At 40.6% G+C, this 15159-nt stretch overlaps 2 protein-coding genes across 5 annotated transcripts in view; one reads left to right on the plus strand and one right to left on the minus strand.

The window, feature by feature from the left end:
- The first annotated feature begins 264 nt into the window (after nt 1–264).
- LOC143525168 (SAM pointed domain-containing Ets transcription factor-like) lies at nt 265–9040 on the plus strand. 3 transcript variants are annotated; one of them, XM_077018756.1, is made up of 7 exons: nt 265–391; nt 1028–1126; nt 3371–3784; nt 5438–5635; nt 5884–5931; nt 6178–6312; nt 6801–9040. In XM_077018756.1, exons 3-7 carry the CDS (start codon nt 3385–3387, stop codon nt 6977–6979), a joined length of 960 nt encoding a protein of 319 aa, XP_076874871.1. In that variant the 5' UTR covers nt 265–391; nt 1028–1126; nt 3371–3384; the 3' UTR covers nt 6980–9040. The 3 variants fall into 3 exon arrangements, with proteins under 3 accessions (XP_076874871.1, XP_076874874.1, XP_076874872.1); XM_077018757.1 differs by lacking the exon at nt 265–391 and adding an exon at nt 534–568; XM_077018759.1 differs by lacking the exon at nt 6178–6312.
- Nucleotides 8481–15159, minus strand: part of pacsin1a (protein kinase C and casein kinase substrate in neurons 1a) — a 47572-nt gene continuing 40893 nt past the window's right edge. For both annotated transcript variants that reach the window (XM_077018754.1, XM_077018755.1), the window contains exons 7-10: nt 13962–14082; nt 13743–13858; nt 12648–12844; nt 8481–11419 (exon numbers count right to left, since the gene is read on the minus strand). In XM_077018754.1, the coding sequence (XP_076874869.1) occupies nt 11310–11419; nt 12648–12844; nt 13743–13858; nt 13962–14082 (544 nt within the window). In that variant the 3' untranslated portion in view covers nt 8481–11309. The remainder of the gene's footprint in view (nt 11420–12647; nt 12845–13742; nt 13859–13961; nt 14083–15159) is intronic.

Genomic DNA, 15159 nt, shown 5'->3' on the forward strand with positions numbered 1-15159 from the left:
AGCTATTAAACGAACCAGACAAATTGCTGATTAAATGCTAAAATATGTCACAGCAGATTCTGAAGTGACTCTCTTGCGTATTCCAGCTCTACTAGTTCTCCACTCAGACACACACACACACACACACACACACACACACACACACACACACACACACACACACACACACACACACACACACACACACACACACACACACCATACTGTACACACACACTTAACCATTCCCTATGCAGATTCACATGTCCCTGGGCTGTTGTCTTGATAAGTCTGAGCCGCCTCTGTCACACCCTTAGGCCATTTCTCAAGCTTCAGAACACGACTTCACTCACTTCTGAAGCCTCCTTGAAGTCCAGACTCACACCTGACAAGGGATTCCACACCTTTTGAGGTGAGAGACACAAAACACGCAGACACTCTGGAGAACCTGCAGCTGAAGACGTACAGGTAGCTAGCAGCAGACTGACACTGCTATTGCGGTGTCATCTAAAGTACAGGCGTCCTACAGACACCACGCAGCTTTGCCTAACTCACCATTCTGTTGGCTTGACAGCTCATCCCCCACCAAGTAAGTAACCTGGTAATTTGAAGTGTATGAGAACTTCTAATTAAATGTTTGATTTAATCATGTGCCGTGACGAACAATATGCATTGAGGTGTATTCTGATCACTACAAAAAGATTTTCATGATTTTTATGTTTTATATTTTTTTACATTTTTGTCAAAGCTGAATTAGACCTATCTACATTGTTCTTTGGCCAGACTCTCAGAATCTTTAGATTAAGGTTAATGTATATTTGTGTTACCTCTTAAGAAGGTATCTAGTATTCTGAATAAAAAAAAACCGAATATATAAATGAGAACACTTGATATGATGTAAAAGTATACATATTAGAACATTTCTGTTGAAATTTCTGAAGATGAATGTTACCATAACAACTTTCACCTTAAAAAATGTCATTATATAAAATCATATGAGAGAGATTTGTTAACAGGATAATCATTTGTGTGTGCTGCCTCCCTGAAGGTGAACTATACCCAAAAGATTATGCAGAGGAGCCAAAATCTCTGATCAACAAAGAAGGAAACAGGAAACTTACTCCACGAATCAAGAGCCAAGTATCAAGTAAGTTCAAAATATTTATCTGATTAGAAGGCATTTTTCAACACAGATAAGGACACATTCATAGATATAGACACAAACACACTAAGGACTGAGATCGAATATACACATGAGCATACACACACTGAAATGCACAAGTGAACATACACATACACACAAATTATTATTGTTGTTGCTGTTGTTATTACAACAAAAATCAAATACCTTTAGTATGTGTTTTTCCCATATTCAAGCAACTATTACACATCGCAGACGTAATTGGAAAAAAACAGTTCATAATTATATTAAAACACCTTCTAACAGTGAGTCCACACTAGTGATTGAGATGTACATGCCTCTGGATTGAGTTCATTTGCTAGGTGTTAAATCCAGAAATGAAACACCTGTTATCTGTGAGATTCCTGCAAGGTGTTTCACTTTTTCACTTCCTCAAAATGTTCCAGATTCGTGAGGAGTAAGTGACTGTAGAGTATCTGTGGAGTATCTGTGGAGTATCTTTAGAGTATTTCCAGACAGATAAGCTGGGTGGAAAGGAACACTGAACTGTGACAGAAGCAATCATTTCCCATGAGGAAAAGTCACATTTTTCAAACAAACCAATAACATAAGTTAAAAGGACGACTGGCCCAGTGCCATGTCACACAGGCACACCTCCAACTACAAACATTTGGCAGAGTGGTTCTTGTGAGGAGAAACGGCGCTGTCTGAATGAGGCTTAACCATCAACCTTTGGCTTTTCACTGTTTCGTTGCTGCTGTTCGCAGCCGATAACAGTTTCTTGTTTTTTTTAACAAGTGTGTCAGTCTGCTGAAGGGCCTGCCAAGCTTCTTCATCTGATGTCAGACATTTTGTACAAGTAGAAAACTCTGAACTGTTTACCTTTCATTCACCGTGCGTGATTAACATTCAACACAGAGGTTAATACAACGTTGTATAGCCAATTTTACAGCTATTCACTTGACCTGTTTTAAACTACACTATGAACTTTATAACTTTATACCACAAAAACAAATGACTAATATATAATATAATACAAATAATTATAGTTATTTGACAGGAGTAACAGAATAGGTCTCACAGCCTCATGTAGTGAAAAGTAAGAAGGATAGACTGATTTGTCAGTAGGTGGTAAACTGAACACTGACGTGAAGTAGAAAAACAGAATAGTTATGGATCTGTTTTACTACTGTCAACATTATGCAAGGTGTAATTTTTCACATCATTTTTATTTACATTCAAATATATTTGTGAGAATAAAACATTACTTAATGCTTACATTTAAGTCATTCAAATTTAGTTGAAGCTTAAACCTGAAGAGTTTGATTTCTATGGGTAACTTAGTACATGAGTATTTTTGGTGGACTAGGTTCTCTCTCATGCTTGATTATTGCACTGGAGTGTAATTCTGTTATTTAGTTTGGTTTTAGGCTGATATACCTACTTATTCTATTGTTTTGTTTTCTAGTGTACATTCTCATTTCTCTTCATGGTATTCCCTTTCCCTTCAGTTGATATTAACTTTTTAATTTTCATAATGTGGAGTTAAGTTATATGGAAAGAATGCTGTTGAACTTCCAAAAGTATATTTTATTCTGTAAAACTGTATTTCATCTTCAAGGCGTGACAAGTATTAGTTTCAGAGTTGATCAGACCACCATATGCAAAATAGTTGAGAAATGGTGATAGCTTCACTTCCACTAGCTTAGATCTCTAGCTTGTTTTAACTCATTTGAAACACAAAAATGCAACTGAACAAAATAATTTATGACATAATACTGTCTAGTATGTGTGCATGCACACACAACACACACACACACACACACACATACACACACACACACACACGAAAAAGTAATATGCACATGATGACTTATTTCCAAGAATATGGAAAAACCCGTTGCGCTGCTGTCAAAGGCCATGGTTTCTGTTTTAAGCCCCAGGGAACGGGGCCTTTGTTACCTTTTGTTTGCATGTCTGCTTATCTTCTAGTCGGTGTCAGCTGGGGGCATACAAGGATACACTGGGTACACTGGGGCCTTTCATCATGTACCATACATATATTCAGCTCTCTTCCTCACTGTTAACATCAGTTATTTCAATTACTTTAGAACTTTAAAAATTATCAAACAAAATGATAAATTATTCAAATGAATGTTATCAGTAACTGATCTTTCATTTCCAGTGTGTCATGGCTATATCACAATTATTTCTGATCACTCACAAATATAAATCATGTATTGATCTTAGGAGAGACGGCGGTCATGGCCAGCTCTGATCGCCACCACGTGTACATGGATTACCCAGCATTCTGCCACAGCCAGGTTGTGCCATGGATCGCCGAAGAACACGCCAAGGTCTTCCCCAGCCCCCCTAGCATGCCAGAGTGCCGCTCCCGCTTTGACATGTTCCTGGCCGAAGACTCCGCCTGGCTGGTGCAGAGGGCCGAGACGGCCACGCCCCCCGCGAGGGACGAAGACCTGCCCCACTGCAAGGAGGCGGGGCAGTGCCCGGTGATTGACAGTGGAGGGCGAGGACCATGCCCGGGCACGAATGGGCAGGTGGACGTTGAGGACAGGTGTCTGGAGCAGGTCCACACCCTTGTTGTAGAGGAGGTGCTGAAGGACATTGAGACAGCATGCAAGTTACTTAACATCCCTCCAGGTAGGAAAGCCATCAACGAAGCACAAGTGACCGTGTTCAGGTGCAGTTAGCTCTATTCCATGCGTATAGGCAAATGTTAGTATATTTGTCACAATATGCTTTCATATAAATCTTAATAGGTAGATCATATTGGAAAAAATCTACTTTACATACAAAAAGTGATCCCTTTAGCTGTACCTAATTGGGTGCCATACATTCTAATCAATCGTGAGTTGTAAGATCACCACTGCGGGCACCATGGTTGCCATGGCTGAACTGGAGTCCTGCTGCTCGTGTGCACTGTGTCTATGTTTTTTTAAGTACATTTTTACTGCAAATATTGTTTATGCAATCACCAATGAATACTACCATACACACACTTAAAAAAATAATATCTAGACAAAACATCCAGATAGCATCCAGACAGTGGTTCACATCACATTTAAGCTTTCTCTATAACAAAAAGTTATAATCATACATTTAATGAAAATAATCTAGTCTCCCGTGTGTTGTCACCTACACAGGTAATAAATAAAAGTGCAAATATAGGTTACATATTTGCAGAGGTAATAACTGAAATATTTTATATATATATAATATATATAATATATATATATAAATAATATTTTAATATATAATATTATATATAATATTAATATAATATATATATATATATTATATATATAAATAATATATATATATGAGAAATAACTATATATATATATATATATATATATATATATATATATATATATATATATATATATATATATATATATATATATATATATACCGCACTTCCAAACACTTGCAAATTAGCAAACAGAAACTTGCTTGATTACATTTCGAACCCCTAAGATCAATTACTTTCAAACCCCTAGGATCAACCATTTTCAAACAACTAGGACCACTTTCAAACCCCTAAGATCAATAACTTTCTGGGTGTAGTTTTATTTATATGTGCTATATAATTTTAGAATTGTCATTTGTCATATGTTCTTACAATTTACAATCACCCTTTAATAACATTTCACCAATTTATACCCATATGCAAATATAGTGAAATAACTCATATATATATGATATTATAAATGATAAGTGATTGTAAATTGTAAGAACATATGACAAATGACAATTCTAAAATTATATAGCACATATAAATAAAACTACACCCAGAAAGTTATTGATCTTAGGGGTTTGAAAGTGGTCCTAGTTGTTTGAAAATGGTTGATCCTAGGGGTTTGAAAGTAATTGATCTTAGGGGTTCGAAATGTAATCAAGCAAGTTTCTGTTTGCTAATTTGCAAGTGTTTGGAAGTGCGGTTTGTGTAAGTTTGCACAGACAGACCCAGGCTGTGTGTAGGTAGGGCCCCATGCTGACGCAGGACATCTGCACCACTGTTGATTATTCCACCTTGCGCAAATGTCATTTGTTGAGTGACTTTTCCAGAGCAATCTGTGACGAAAAAAGTCATGGATCAAATTTCCCCTACCCGTTCCAAACCCTTTCTGCTGCGTAGTTTAAGTGATTTTTCCTATAGCAGCAAATATGTCCTATCATGACCCACATCATGATTTCTGTGTGTGCTGAGTGAGTCGGCAAGCAGCTGATTTCGTCCTGTCATCAGACCCAGTGGAGGTGATTTCTCACTCCTAGCATGCGTCCTCTCATCAGACCCAGTCGAATGGAGCTCAGGACACGTTCAGAAGTGGCTCCTGTGGACGGAACACCTTTACCGACTGCCACAGGTGGGACGGGCCTTCCAGGATCTCAGCGGCAGCAACCTGTGCGTGATGAGTGAGGATGAGTTCAGGCAGCGTTCCTCACAGTGTGGGGACGTGCTCTACGCTCACCTGGACATTTGGAAGTCAGGTATTTGTTTTGCTCCATCCTCTTGGCTTGACTAAAGTATCAGAGTCCAAACATTCTGGTCCATAAACTGAACATTTTTGTGCAAGAATAGTAACGTTTTTACCATTCTGAAAATCCGAATCTGACCTGTTTCATCTCTGTCCTTTCCGTTGTTGGTAAAATGCATGTGATGCTGGAACATCGTAGAGATGAACTTAAATCGTAGATACTACAACACAGTATCCTCATGTTGTCTGCATTCATTTTAGCTGCCTGGATGAAAGAGAGATGTTCTCCAGAAGCCCACTGCTTCATTGGTAAGGATCTGTTCAGTGCAACCAATGCGGGTGATGAATAAAACTGTAATATTTCTGCATAGCACTTCTTAAAATAAGGTGTACATTGTGATTTAGTCATTTAGTGTAGTCTTCACCAACGAGCAGCAAAGCCTAGTGCTATCATGTCTTCCTGAGATAGCACTGCATATGAAACAGTGATAAAAGGCCAGTGAGCTGGTGTGGTGAGCAGAAGAGTGATTATCTGCTGGGATCGCTGGTTTCCAGGGGCTGATGACCTGTGTGCTGAAGCAGATTCCTCCTGCACTGGCCAGCCCATCCACCTGTGGCAGTTCCTCCGGGAGCTGCTCCTGAAACCTCACAACTACGGACGCTCCATCCGGTGGCTCAACAAAGAGAAGGGTGAGCTGAGCCTGGGGAGAAGATCTCTCCGGAGACCCTCAGGGGAGAAGATCTCTCCGGAGACCCTCAGGGGAGAAGATCTCTCCGGAGACCCTCAGGGGAGAAGATCTCTCCGGAGACCCTCAGGGGAGAAGATCTCTCCGGAGACCCTCAGGGGAGAAGATCTCTCCGGAGACCCTCAGGGGAGAAGCCTGTGCTAATGAAGCTCTTCCTAAGCTTCTTTTATAATTAGTGCTGCGTATGGCGCTGTCAGGTTATAAGGACGTAGTGAATGGATGACAAATGATTGAATGATGCAAAAACAACAAATTAATTATCAGAAAACGGTTTAAAATTGAAATGTTATTGAAATACAAGGGACCTGAAGAACAGCTGAGCTGGCCAGTGCTTGTTTGTTTGATGTTTACTGGGCATAGTGGTGAAGGAGACCTTCAATATCCAGTAACCTCAAGCTTACACTGTTGTTCTTTCCACTCCTTTATCTCCAGGTATCTTCAAAATCGAAGACTCCGCCCATGTGGCCAAACTGTGGGGGATCAGAAAAAACCGACCCGCTATGAACTACGACAAACTGAGCCGCTCCATTCGCCAGTACTACAAGAAGGGCATCATCAAGAAGCCCGATGTGTCCCAGCGACTGGTCTACCAGTTTGTCCATCCTGTATGAGGAGACCAGGCAGCAGGGGACAGGTGACGTGGTTCCGAAGCGCCCCACGCGAGAGACCAGAGGACTTCTGGTTGCAGCACTGGCTGAAGAACCAGTGGACTATGACTTCATTCCCCCGACCCCTGACTATGACTGCTTATTGGCTCTGTTGTGTCAATAAAAAGTGATTTAAAAAGAAGAGGATATCAAGAAATGAGGCCAAATCTATCAATCATTTGCATTCAGAGCATTTTGATTGACTGCATGAAGAAAGTAATAAGCAGAACATTTGTAAATCATCTCAATCTGCTCAATGTTTTTAGCATCAGCAGAAGCAGCGTACAAACAAGACGCAAACTGTTTTCCTTTTCATTTTTTAATTTTTATTTTTGCATAACCTGCCTCAGATGGATCAAGCATGGGTTCACATTTATTTATGGTCTGTTCTTAATTTTCCATTATATTTATGCTGACCCAATCAGCGGACGTTGGTCTAATTTCACAGCAAATCATATAAAGCCCAATAGGGTTTATATTAAATGAGGGACGATATTCCTAATTATTCATGAAAGCGTATGTCTAATTGGTTCCCATCTCATTGTTGACCATGGCAACCTTCAGAACTCTTACCCAGTAGGTGCACTTTGTAGGTTGGACTGTTGCCTTAATCACTGGTTAGCCTCTGGCCGTCTCATTAAAGCAGGTTCATTTGAATGTAGAATGCTGTCTGCTTGGCCTGCGTTAGTGTGACATGTTGAGTCCCTTTGTCTTAGCAAGCAGGTATCAGGCGCGTGTGGGAACACGCGGCTGCTTCTTGACGTCTCCCTGGCGAAGGCCAGAGTCCCGCCCGTCTTCAGGGGGAGGAACAGGGCAGCCCTGTGCGCTGGGTACACCCTTCCCTGGTGCGTGTTTACCCAGCGCACACACACCTCTGTGTGTCTGTGTGTTTACTCTTGTCAGGGGCATTCGGGAGAAATGATGAAGGGAACGGTGTTCCCAAAATGCCAAGTTGACACAAGGATGTTTAGCGTCACGCAAAATATCTATTCCACCAGACTATATTCTATCAACACAGTTGGGAATTTACAATACTGTTTACTTTTTAAATGTGCAAAAAGTGATAAAGAAGTCAGACATTTCCAATGGTGCACTATTCTGACCATGACTTAGCACTATTTTATGTTACACTGAGTTTGTTGTGTTTAATAGGAAGGTACCTTCCCCCTGTAATCTGATTCATGTTGTCTATGTCACTTTGCTGATTAAAAATTACCACAAAACATCGCAAGATTCAGGTAACATGGGGGGACAGAAAGACTATGGATGAACAGTAAACATAACCATAACATAAACCCCTGTACTTATACTGTAGATCAAATACTCCCTTAATGAACGGTGTTGGTTATCATAGGCAAATAATACCACTATAGGCAGACCACAGAGAGGCACAGATAAAGGCTTACAAGTCTTCACAGAAGTTGCTGAATGGTGCTAACATCACTGCTGAATCACACAAGAAAGAAACAACACGACATTTCTTTAATTGTTTTCGTGGTGTGCTTAAATGGTTAGGTCTTCATCACTTCAACACTGAAGCGTCCTGCCATTAGCCCTGCACACAGCAGTGGCACTGCACCAGTGAACAGGAGGGGGTGTGTATGCAATAACCCCACCGCTCACTGACACATTACAAACTATGGAGAACAGTAATACTCCCATGAGCAAACCAGGGCACACTCATAGTCCTCTCCACAAACCTGTGGCCTTAACCCAACTCACACTGCAATACTGACACTGACCACTTACATTTCAACTTCATCTTCATAATCGGCATCAGAATCATCATGGTTTTAATTGAATTTCTGTTTTATCTTAATGCATATTTAAATGAACTTAATGTCATATTAAGATGAACAGGCACTACATCAGTAAGGAGATCAAATTACATCACCATTAACATACATACATCCTCTAGACTGCTAAAGTAGTTTTCACAACAGAAGCCACCGTCCTCTTCAGATGCATCACGATCGATTCCGACATGGGAAAAAAAAAGCATGTACAGGTTTGTTACTGTCTCAACGTAGCTGTCTCTACTTAACACAGTTACAATAGAATATCATCTTTAAATTACATCATCATATACAAAGAAGACAGCGTGGACCACGCGCATTTATACAGGTATGATACATAGACAGTTTGCAATCAAAATGAAAATAACACAGTATGGATCCTACAGAGCATAACATTATTTAGGATTTTCTTCATTTTCGTTATTTTGTCGATTAACATTTACAAGTATGACACTACATATTGTTTTGGAATTCAACCACTTGCATTTTTTTTCACTTTTTGTCTATACATCAACACAACTCAGACACGCTGGTTATAATAAAGATGATTCATATTCCCAAACACATCAATACCCATATTACATGGTGCACCGGTGCGTTCTTTTTTTATGTGTGTTTGTGTGGGAGTGTGTGCCTGTGTGTTTGTGTCTGTGTAGACATTACTGTATATATATCCATAACAATGAAGGTAATTTTTGCTAGGCTGGACAGCTTATATTGTTACAAATTATGTTAAAGCTGGTGGGACCTTTCCGTCCAGATTCCTGCCTCTGTCATTTTCCAGTAAAAAAAAAAAATCTCCAAGCAATAGAAATGATCTCCATGAAGATCTTGTTACTGGTCACAATATAATTGGGCTTCAGACTGTCCGCCAGTGCATCTGTTTCTGCCACTTGGATAGGGCAATGAATCTGGCAACCTAGTGGTCCCGGTTATAATTTTAAGTGTTAGTTGCTCTGCCTTAAATTTGACCAAATGTATTATTTCAGAACTGACCTCTTGTTCATCATTGCTGATATAAAATCAGGTGTTGTGAATGGGTTAAATATTAGATCACATGGGACGGGTTCAGTCTGAAACTCATAGCCCATATGGATCAGCTTTTCTTTTCCTAAACAGTAATACAAATGTTCACTGTGGAAACATCACTGAGCAAAATATTCAGCATTATTAATGCATACAGAGGTTCAGCACTAAGCAGTAGATGAATATATAGGAAGAAGCTAAATAGAGTTTTCTGTTAAAACTACGATGCATGATAAGCATGGATATAGCCAGGTTAACAAGCCCATTTGCACACAGGAGAGAGAGAGAGAGAGAGAGAGAGAGGTTAATCAAAGACCACAACAGCTGACTATATTCATGTCAGGCATTCGTTTATAAGGTGTGATAATGTGACCATGAATGAATCTCACACAAAATGAAAGACTCCTCCAGTGCTCTAGGCAAATATACATGAGAGATGGTGGTTAGAGAACCCTTCTTTAAGGTCCTCTAGGACACTGCATAAACAGTCTTTGAACAGTCTTCTCGGCAAGTACACATAAAGAAGGTGGAAGCCAACTGGAGCTTTGACAGTTTGTTCGCACCAAGACTCAGAAATGAGATGATGATGATGATGATGATGATGATGATGATGATGGTGGTAATAATGATAAAGCAAGGTGAGAGAACAACCGATTGTTTAAGGTTACTCCACTTCCTGGTTTGAGGTTGAGCTGTTTCACACTGCCCCCCTCCGAGTCTGTGGTCACTGTGAGCATTGCATCCAGTAAAGATGGCCTGAGCAATCCAGGACTGCAGATTGCATAGCGCATGCTGCTATGCATTTAGACAGACATCAAGAGAACAACACACAATATATTACACACTGGATTAGCAAAAAGGAAAAAAAGATACAGAAATACAGAAAGAAAATAACCGCGGAAGGTTGAAAGAAAAAAGGCGAGAGGGAATTATGTGTTTTCTTCCTGCTTTCTCAAAAAATGTACTGTGATGCGGTGAGCATGGATGCAGACGCTGTAATGAACACAGACTCTGCTACATAAAGATCTTCTCCTAACACACATAATGCATCTAAATGGCCCCAACTGGGCCACTTGTTATTTGTGTGATGTATCGATGTGAGGAATCTCCCTCTCAGGATTCATATCACACACCACAAAAATGTCAGAAGGTATCCCTGCATTTGCATATGTTTGGGTCATTAATGGAGAGATGTGTGTGTGTGTGTGTGTGTGTGTGTGTGTGTGTGTGTGTGTCTACTGTAAATATACTCCAATAAATGTTTCTTGATATAGTGTGTGTGGTCCTTCCACCTTCGCAGACCAGAGGCCTATATACTGTATGAATATATTTTTAGGTTACTAAGACTTTTTTGTTTTTAGACAAGGCTGTTTAGCGCATTTGTTGAACGAAATATGTGTAGCTCTTAAGTCTCTGGCTTTGCGCTGAGCTAATAGATCAGCCAATCAGAGTGGTCCAATGTTCTGTCCTCCCTAGATTTCCTCAACGTAATTGGCTGGATATAAGCCTGTCCGACCACTGTCCAGCCGCCCCCTACACCATCCCTGGTCATCTTCCTCTTCGATCTTCGTCAGCTCATCTCCTGTTGAGAAAAGACATCACAATTTAACCACACTGCTAGACTGAATATTCGAACTTCAGCGCTTCAAACCATTACTGGCAACAACAAATTGAAAAACTCATTTGACTCAATATCGCCTCAGGATGTCAATAGACTGATCTGACTCCATTATTTTCACAGAGGAAACAATGAGATTGTGTAGCTACTTGTGCGACTACTGGTCACTCTGGCTTGGTTCTGGCAGTGGTGCACTTCATTCAAAGGGATATATATTAATGCTGCTTATAATGGATGAGTGCTAACTGGTCCCTACTACATTTCATTCACTGTTGGCCACGTCAGCGCTTCTGAGTGAAGAATTCCTAGGGGCAGCATGTGTCTGAGAAAGGATTGCACCATCTGTTGCCCGAAGTCCAACCACAGCAATCTTAGCTTCCTGTGGTCCAGCAGCTCTTTGTGTTGAAGCTGACCCTGCTATCACTGTGAACAAGTCTTGTTCCTCCCTCTGCAGAAATCCTTCAATTATCCTGTCCTCTGCCATGGATCTGGACACAGCCCAGTCCAGCTGCTGAAGAGGTCCTGTGCCCTTCTGAAGAGCCCAGGAGTTTGGGCGACTCCCTCCCACCTACACACCGCACCATTAACAATGCCTCTAACAATGTTTTTGCAATGGTAACTAACTTGGCTGTGTGACTATATTTTACAAAATGTAGCAGTCCTAATTGTTTGCTAGCTCTGCACGTATTTCTCATTTTTCATTTTACAAGAAGGCTACACCAAAGATGTATTAGAATGATTGATTAGCGAACTGTTATATTATTACATTACAGATGGCCATATGTTATTATTGTATTATTCCACAATGCCGGAATTAGAACGGTGGAATAGACTGGACTTGTTTAGTTCAAATGTCTTTCTTGTTTTTAGCCTTATAGTGTTTTAGAAGTTTTAAACTACAGTTTTTTTTAGTTAACCTAGCTAAATAATTTAGTTAACACTTAACATTTAATATTTCCTCACTGGTTCATCCATTCTCATCAGTGGTACTCTCTTTAATAAAAGAGGTTGTGCCATTCAAGAAGAAATGGCATTCTCTGGTCCACTGATGTTACATTCTAATATCATTACAGATGATAGGATGTGTTCATTGCTGCATCAGCAGTACACACTGTAGTGTCACTTGATGGTGGTGTAATTTTTTCATTACTGTGCTGGTATGACAGGTGACTGTAAAGTCGGTCCAGAGTACCTGCTTTGAAGCTTAGCTCATCTTGTTCCTGCCCGTCGTAGTCATACAGCGCCCGGACCCGGACGCCCCCTCGGCTGCCGGAGTCTTCCTCGAAAGAGTTGCCACCGCCGTTAGTCTCGTTGCCTGAGTAGCCAGCAGGTTGCTCATCATCAGACCATTCTGTAGAGTAGGCCTGGTTCTTATCATAACTGCTCACGCTGCAAACATCAAGAAGGAGGAGTGTTAAATGGAACGGATGACTGTATGTCAACGTAAAATGTTTAAATTTGGACCATCGGTACTCATGGCTGTTAAGGACTACACAGTCTGCAGGTATGCACACACACACACACACACACATACACACACACACACACACACACACACACACACACACACACACACACACACACACACACACACACACACACACACACACACACACACACACACACAGCCTGTGCACTTGGTTTGACTAATTTTTCCTTCTGTAAAGTGTGCTTACTCATCCCAGACTAGAGAATACACTAGATAACCAGGTGCTTTCGCGAGCACCAGGGGTTTATACTCCAATGAAAGTAGGATGGTCCCCTGCAGGGAGATTTCATTCCTGAGGCCATTAAACTGACTAATGACCATCTGAACTATTTGTTTGTTAATTATTTATTATATTTGATATGTATGTGTATTTTATATGTATGTGTATAAATTCTTTTGGAATGGAGGTTCATTCCTAAATTCCTTGATTTCTTGTCTAATCCACAATAAGTGGATATGACTAACACTGTCCAGGAGACATGAAGGATTTGTCAGTATCATCACTGGTGATGCAGGATGACTCACTGATTCTTCTCCTCTATTGTCAGAAGACGCTAAATGCTCATCCTTCAGAGTAAGTTACCATGATCTGATTGCTGACTGTGGCTGAATTTTTCCCAAGGTATGTGGGATAGTCTACATGACATACATGAATGCAACACAAGGAAAGCCCCACAGGATGTCTTGAAATGTAAAAGTGTGCAGAGGCCAATCAGGACCCTCACATTGGACATTTTGTATACAAAGCAAACAACCCTAGCAGGAAATCCAACCACGAGAGCAACAGGCTGTTCGAACCTGCCACGGTCGCCGGCCTGGCCCCCATGCTCCGTGCTGGGTGTAGCTGGAGCTCCACCCTCAGGCTTCCTCTTCTCTCTCTTAGCAACAGCGTTGGTGGAGTCCGGATTATACTCCTTACAGGGGAAGGAGAAAGCAACGCACTGTGACATCACGCACAAGCAATGAACTGTGACATCACTCACAAGCAAGAGTGCATCATGGGGGAAGGTTGTGTACCTCAAACTGGGGCCAGTTCATGTGCATGCCAGGACCATGGTTGTTACTGAACCACTTCAGGTCATCCTGCGTGTTGACGTTGAGAATGGTGCGTTCCAGCTCACGGTACACTGTAGAATAGCTATAGAAACCACAAATAACACACAAAAAGACAAGGTGGTTATGTTTCCTAAGGGCTTCTGAGTTTTGAGGGGTTTATAGTGGATTTTGAGTATCCCAGGCCAGTACGCATCCACATTAAAACGGCTAATGTGGCAAGTCTTGATTCCTTAGTGCTCAGTCATTATAGACCAATCTCTAATCTCCTATTTTAGGCTAAAATCAAGAAAGCAATCTCAATTCAATTACAGATTAATTAAGTACAAATAACTTAATATCTGATTTCAATCTGTCTTATGGGTCTAATACTACACAGAAACAATTTTGCGTTAACTGCTTAATGATCTGAGAGCTTTTAGACATTCAGGTAATGTGTGTTTCTCTGTCTTTGTCCACCTTGTACTAGTCGACCTTTGACCACAGCTGTACATGAAATCTTACTTAACCGGCACAGTAAATGGGGAGGACTTTTTATTTTATAATGGTTTTGATCTTATTAAAGTTGTCATGGATACTACATCACTCAGGTAACCAGTGTTTCAGGGCTTTACAGTGTGATCTGAATGCAGCTGCCAGAGTGCTGATGCAACCTGAAAGAGCACATTTTGACCAATCAGAGCAAGTTATGACCAATGACAACATATTATGAACAATCAGAGCCAATCAGAGACAATGTCTGGTTAGTATTTAAATGACTTGCCATGCCAGTTCTCATGACATGACGGTCAGATATATTCCTGACATGATCATCAGATATACTCATACAACAGTTTGGCCCTTCCTGGTGTTCCAGTTCCCATAGCAACACTCCTTGTTTAGGTTTCGTTCTGTTCCTCAGCTGTTTTCCTGTGATTACTGTCACCTGTTCCTTGTCTGTGGAGTTTATAGTTACATGAGTTTATGAGTTCTCTTAGCGTAAGTTTGCTCCTGTATAATGTTCATCTTTTGAAGCTAAATTTCCTTCGGGATCAATAAAGTATGTATCTATCTATCTATCTTTTCTCCGGTTAATTCTTAATCTTAATTGTTCATTAATCTGTGTTCCAATTCATTATTTGTTTGTAGTTTGTTTTAACGTCTATCCATCGTGTTAATAAAA

Source organism: Brachyhypopomus gauderio, chromosome 10 (genome assembly GCF_052324685.1).
Source record: "Brachyhypopomus gauderio isolate BG-103 chromosome 10, BGAUD_0.2, whole genome shotgun sequence".
In the NCBI taxonomy this organism is placed as follows: Eukaryota; Metazoa; Chordata; class Actinopteri; order Gymnotiformes; family Hypopomidae; genus Brachyhypopomus; species Brachyhypopomus gauderio.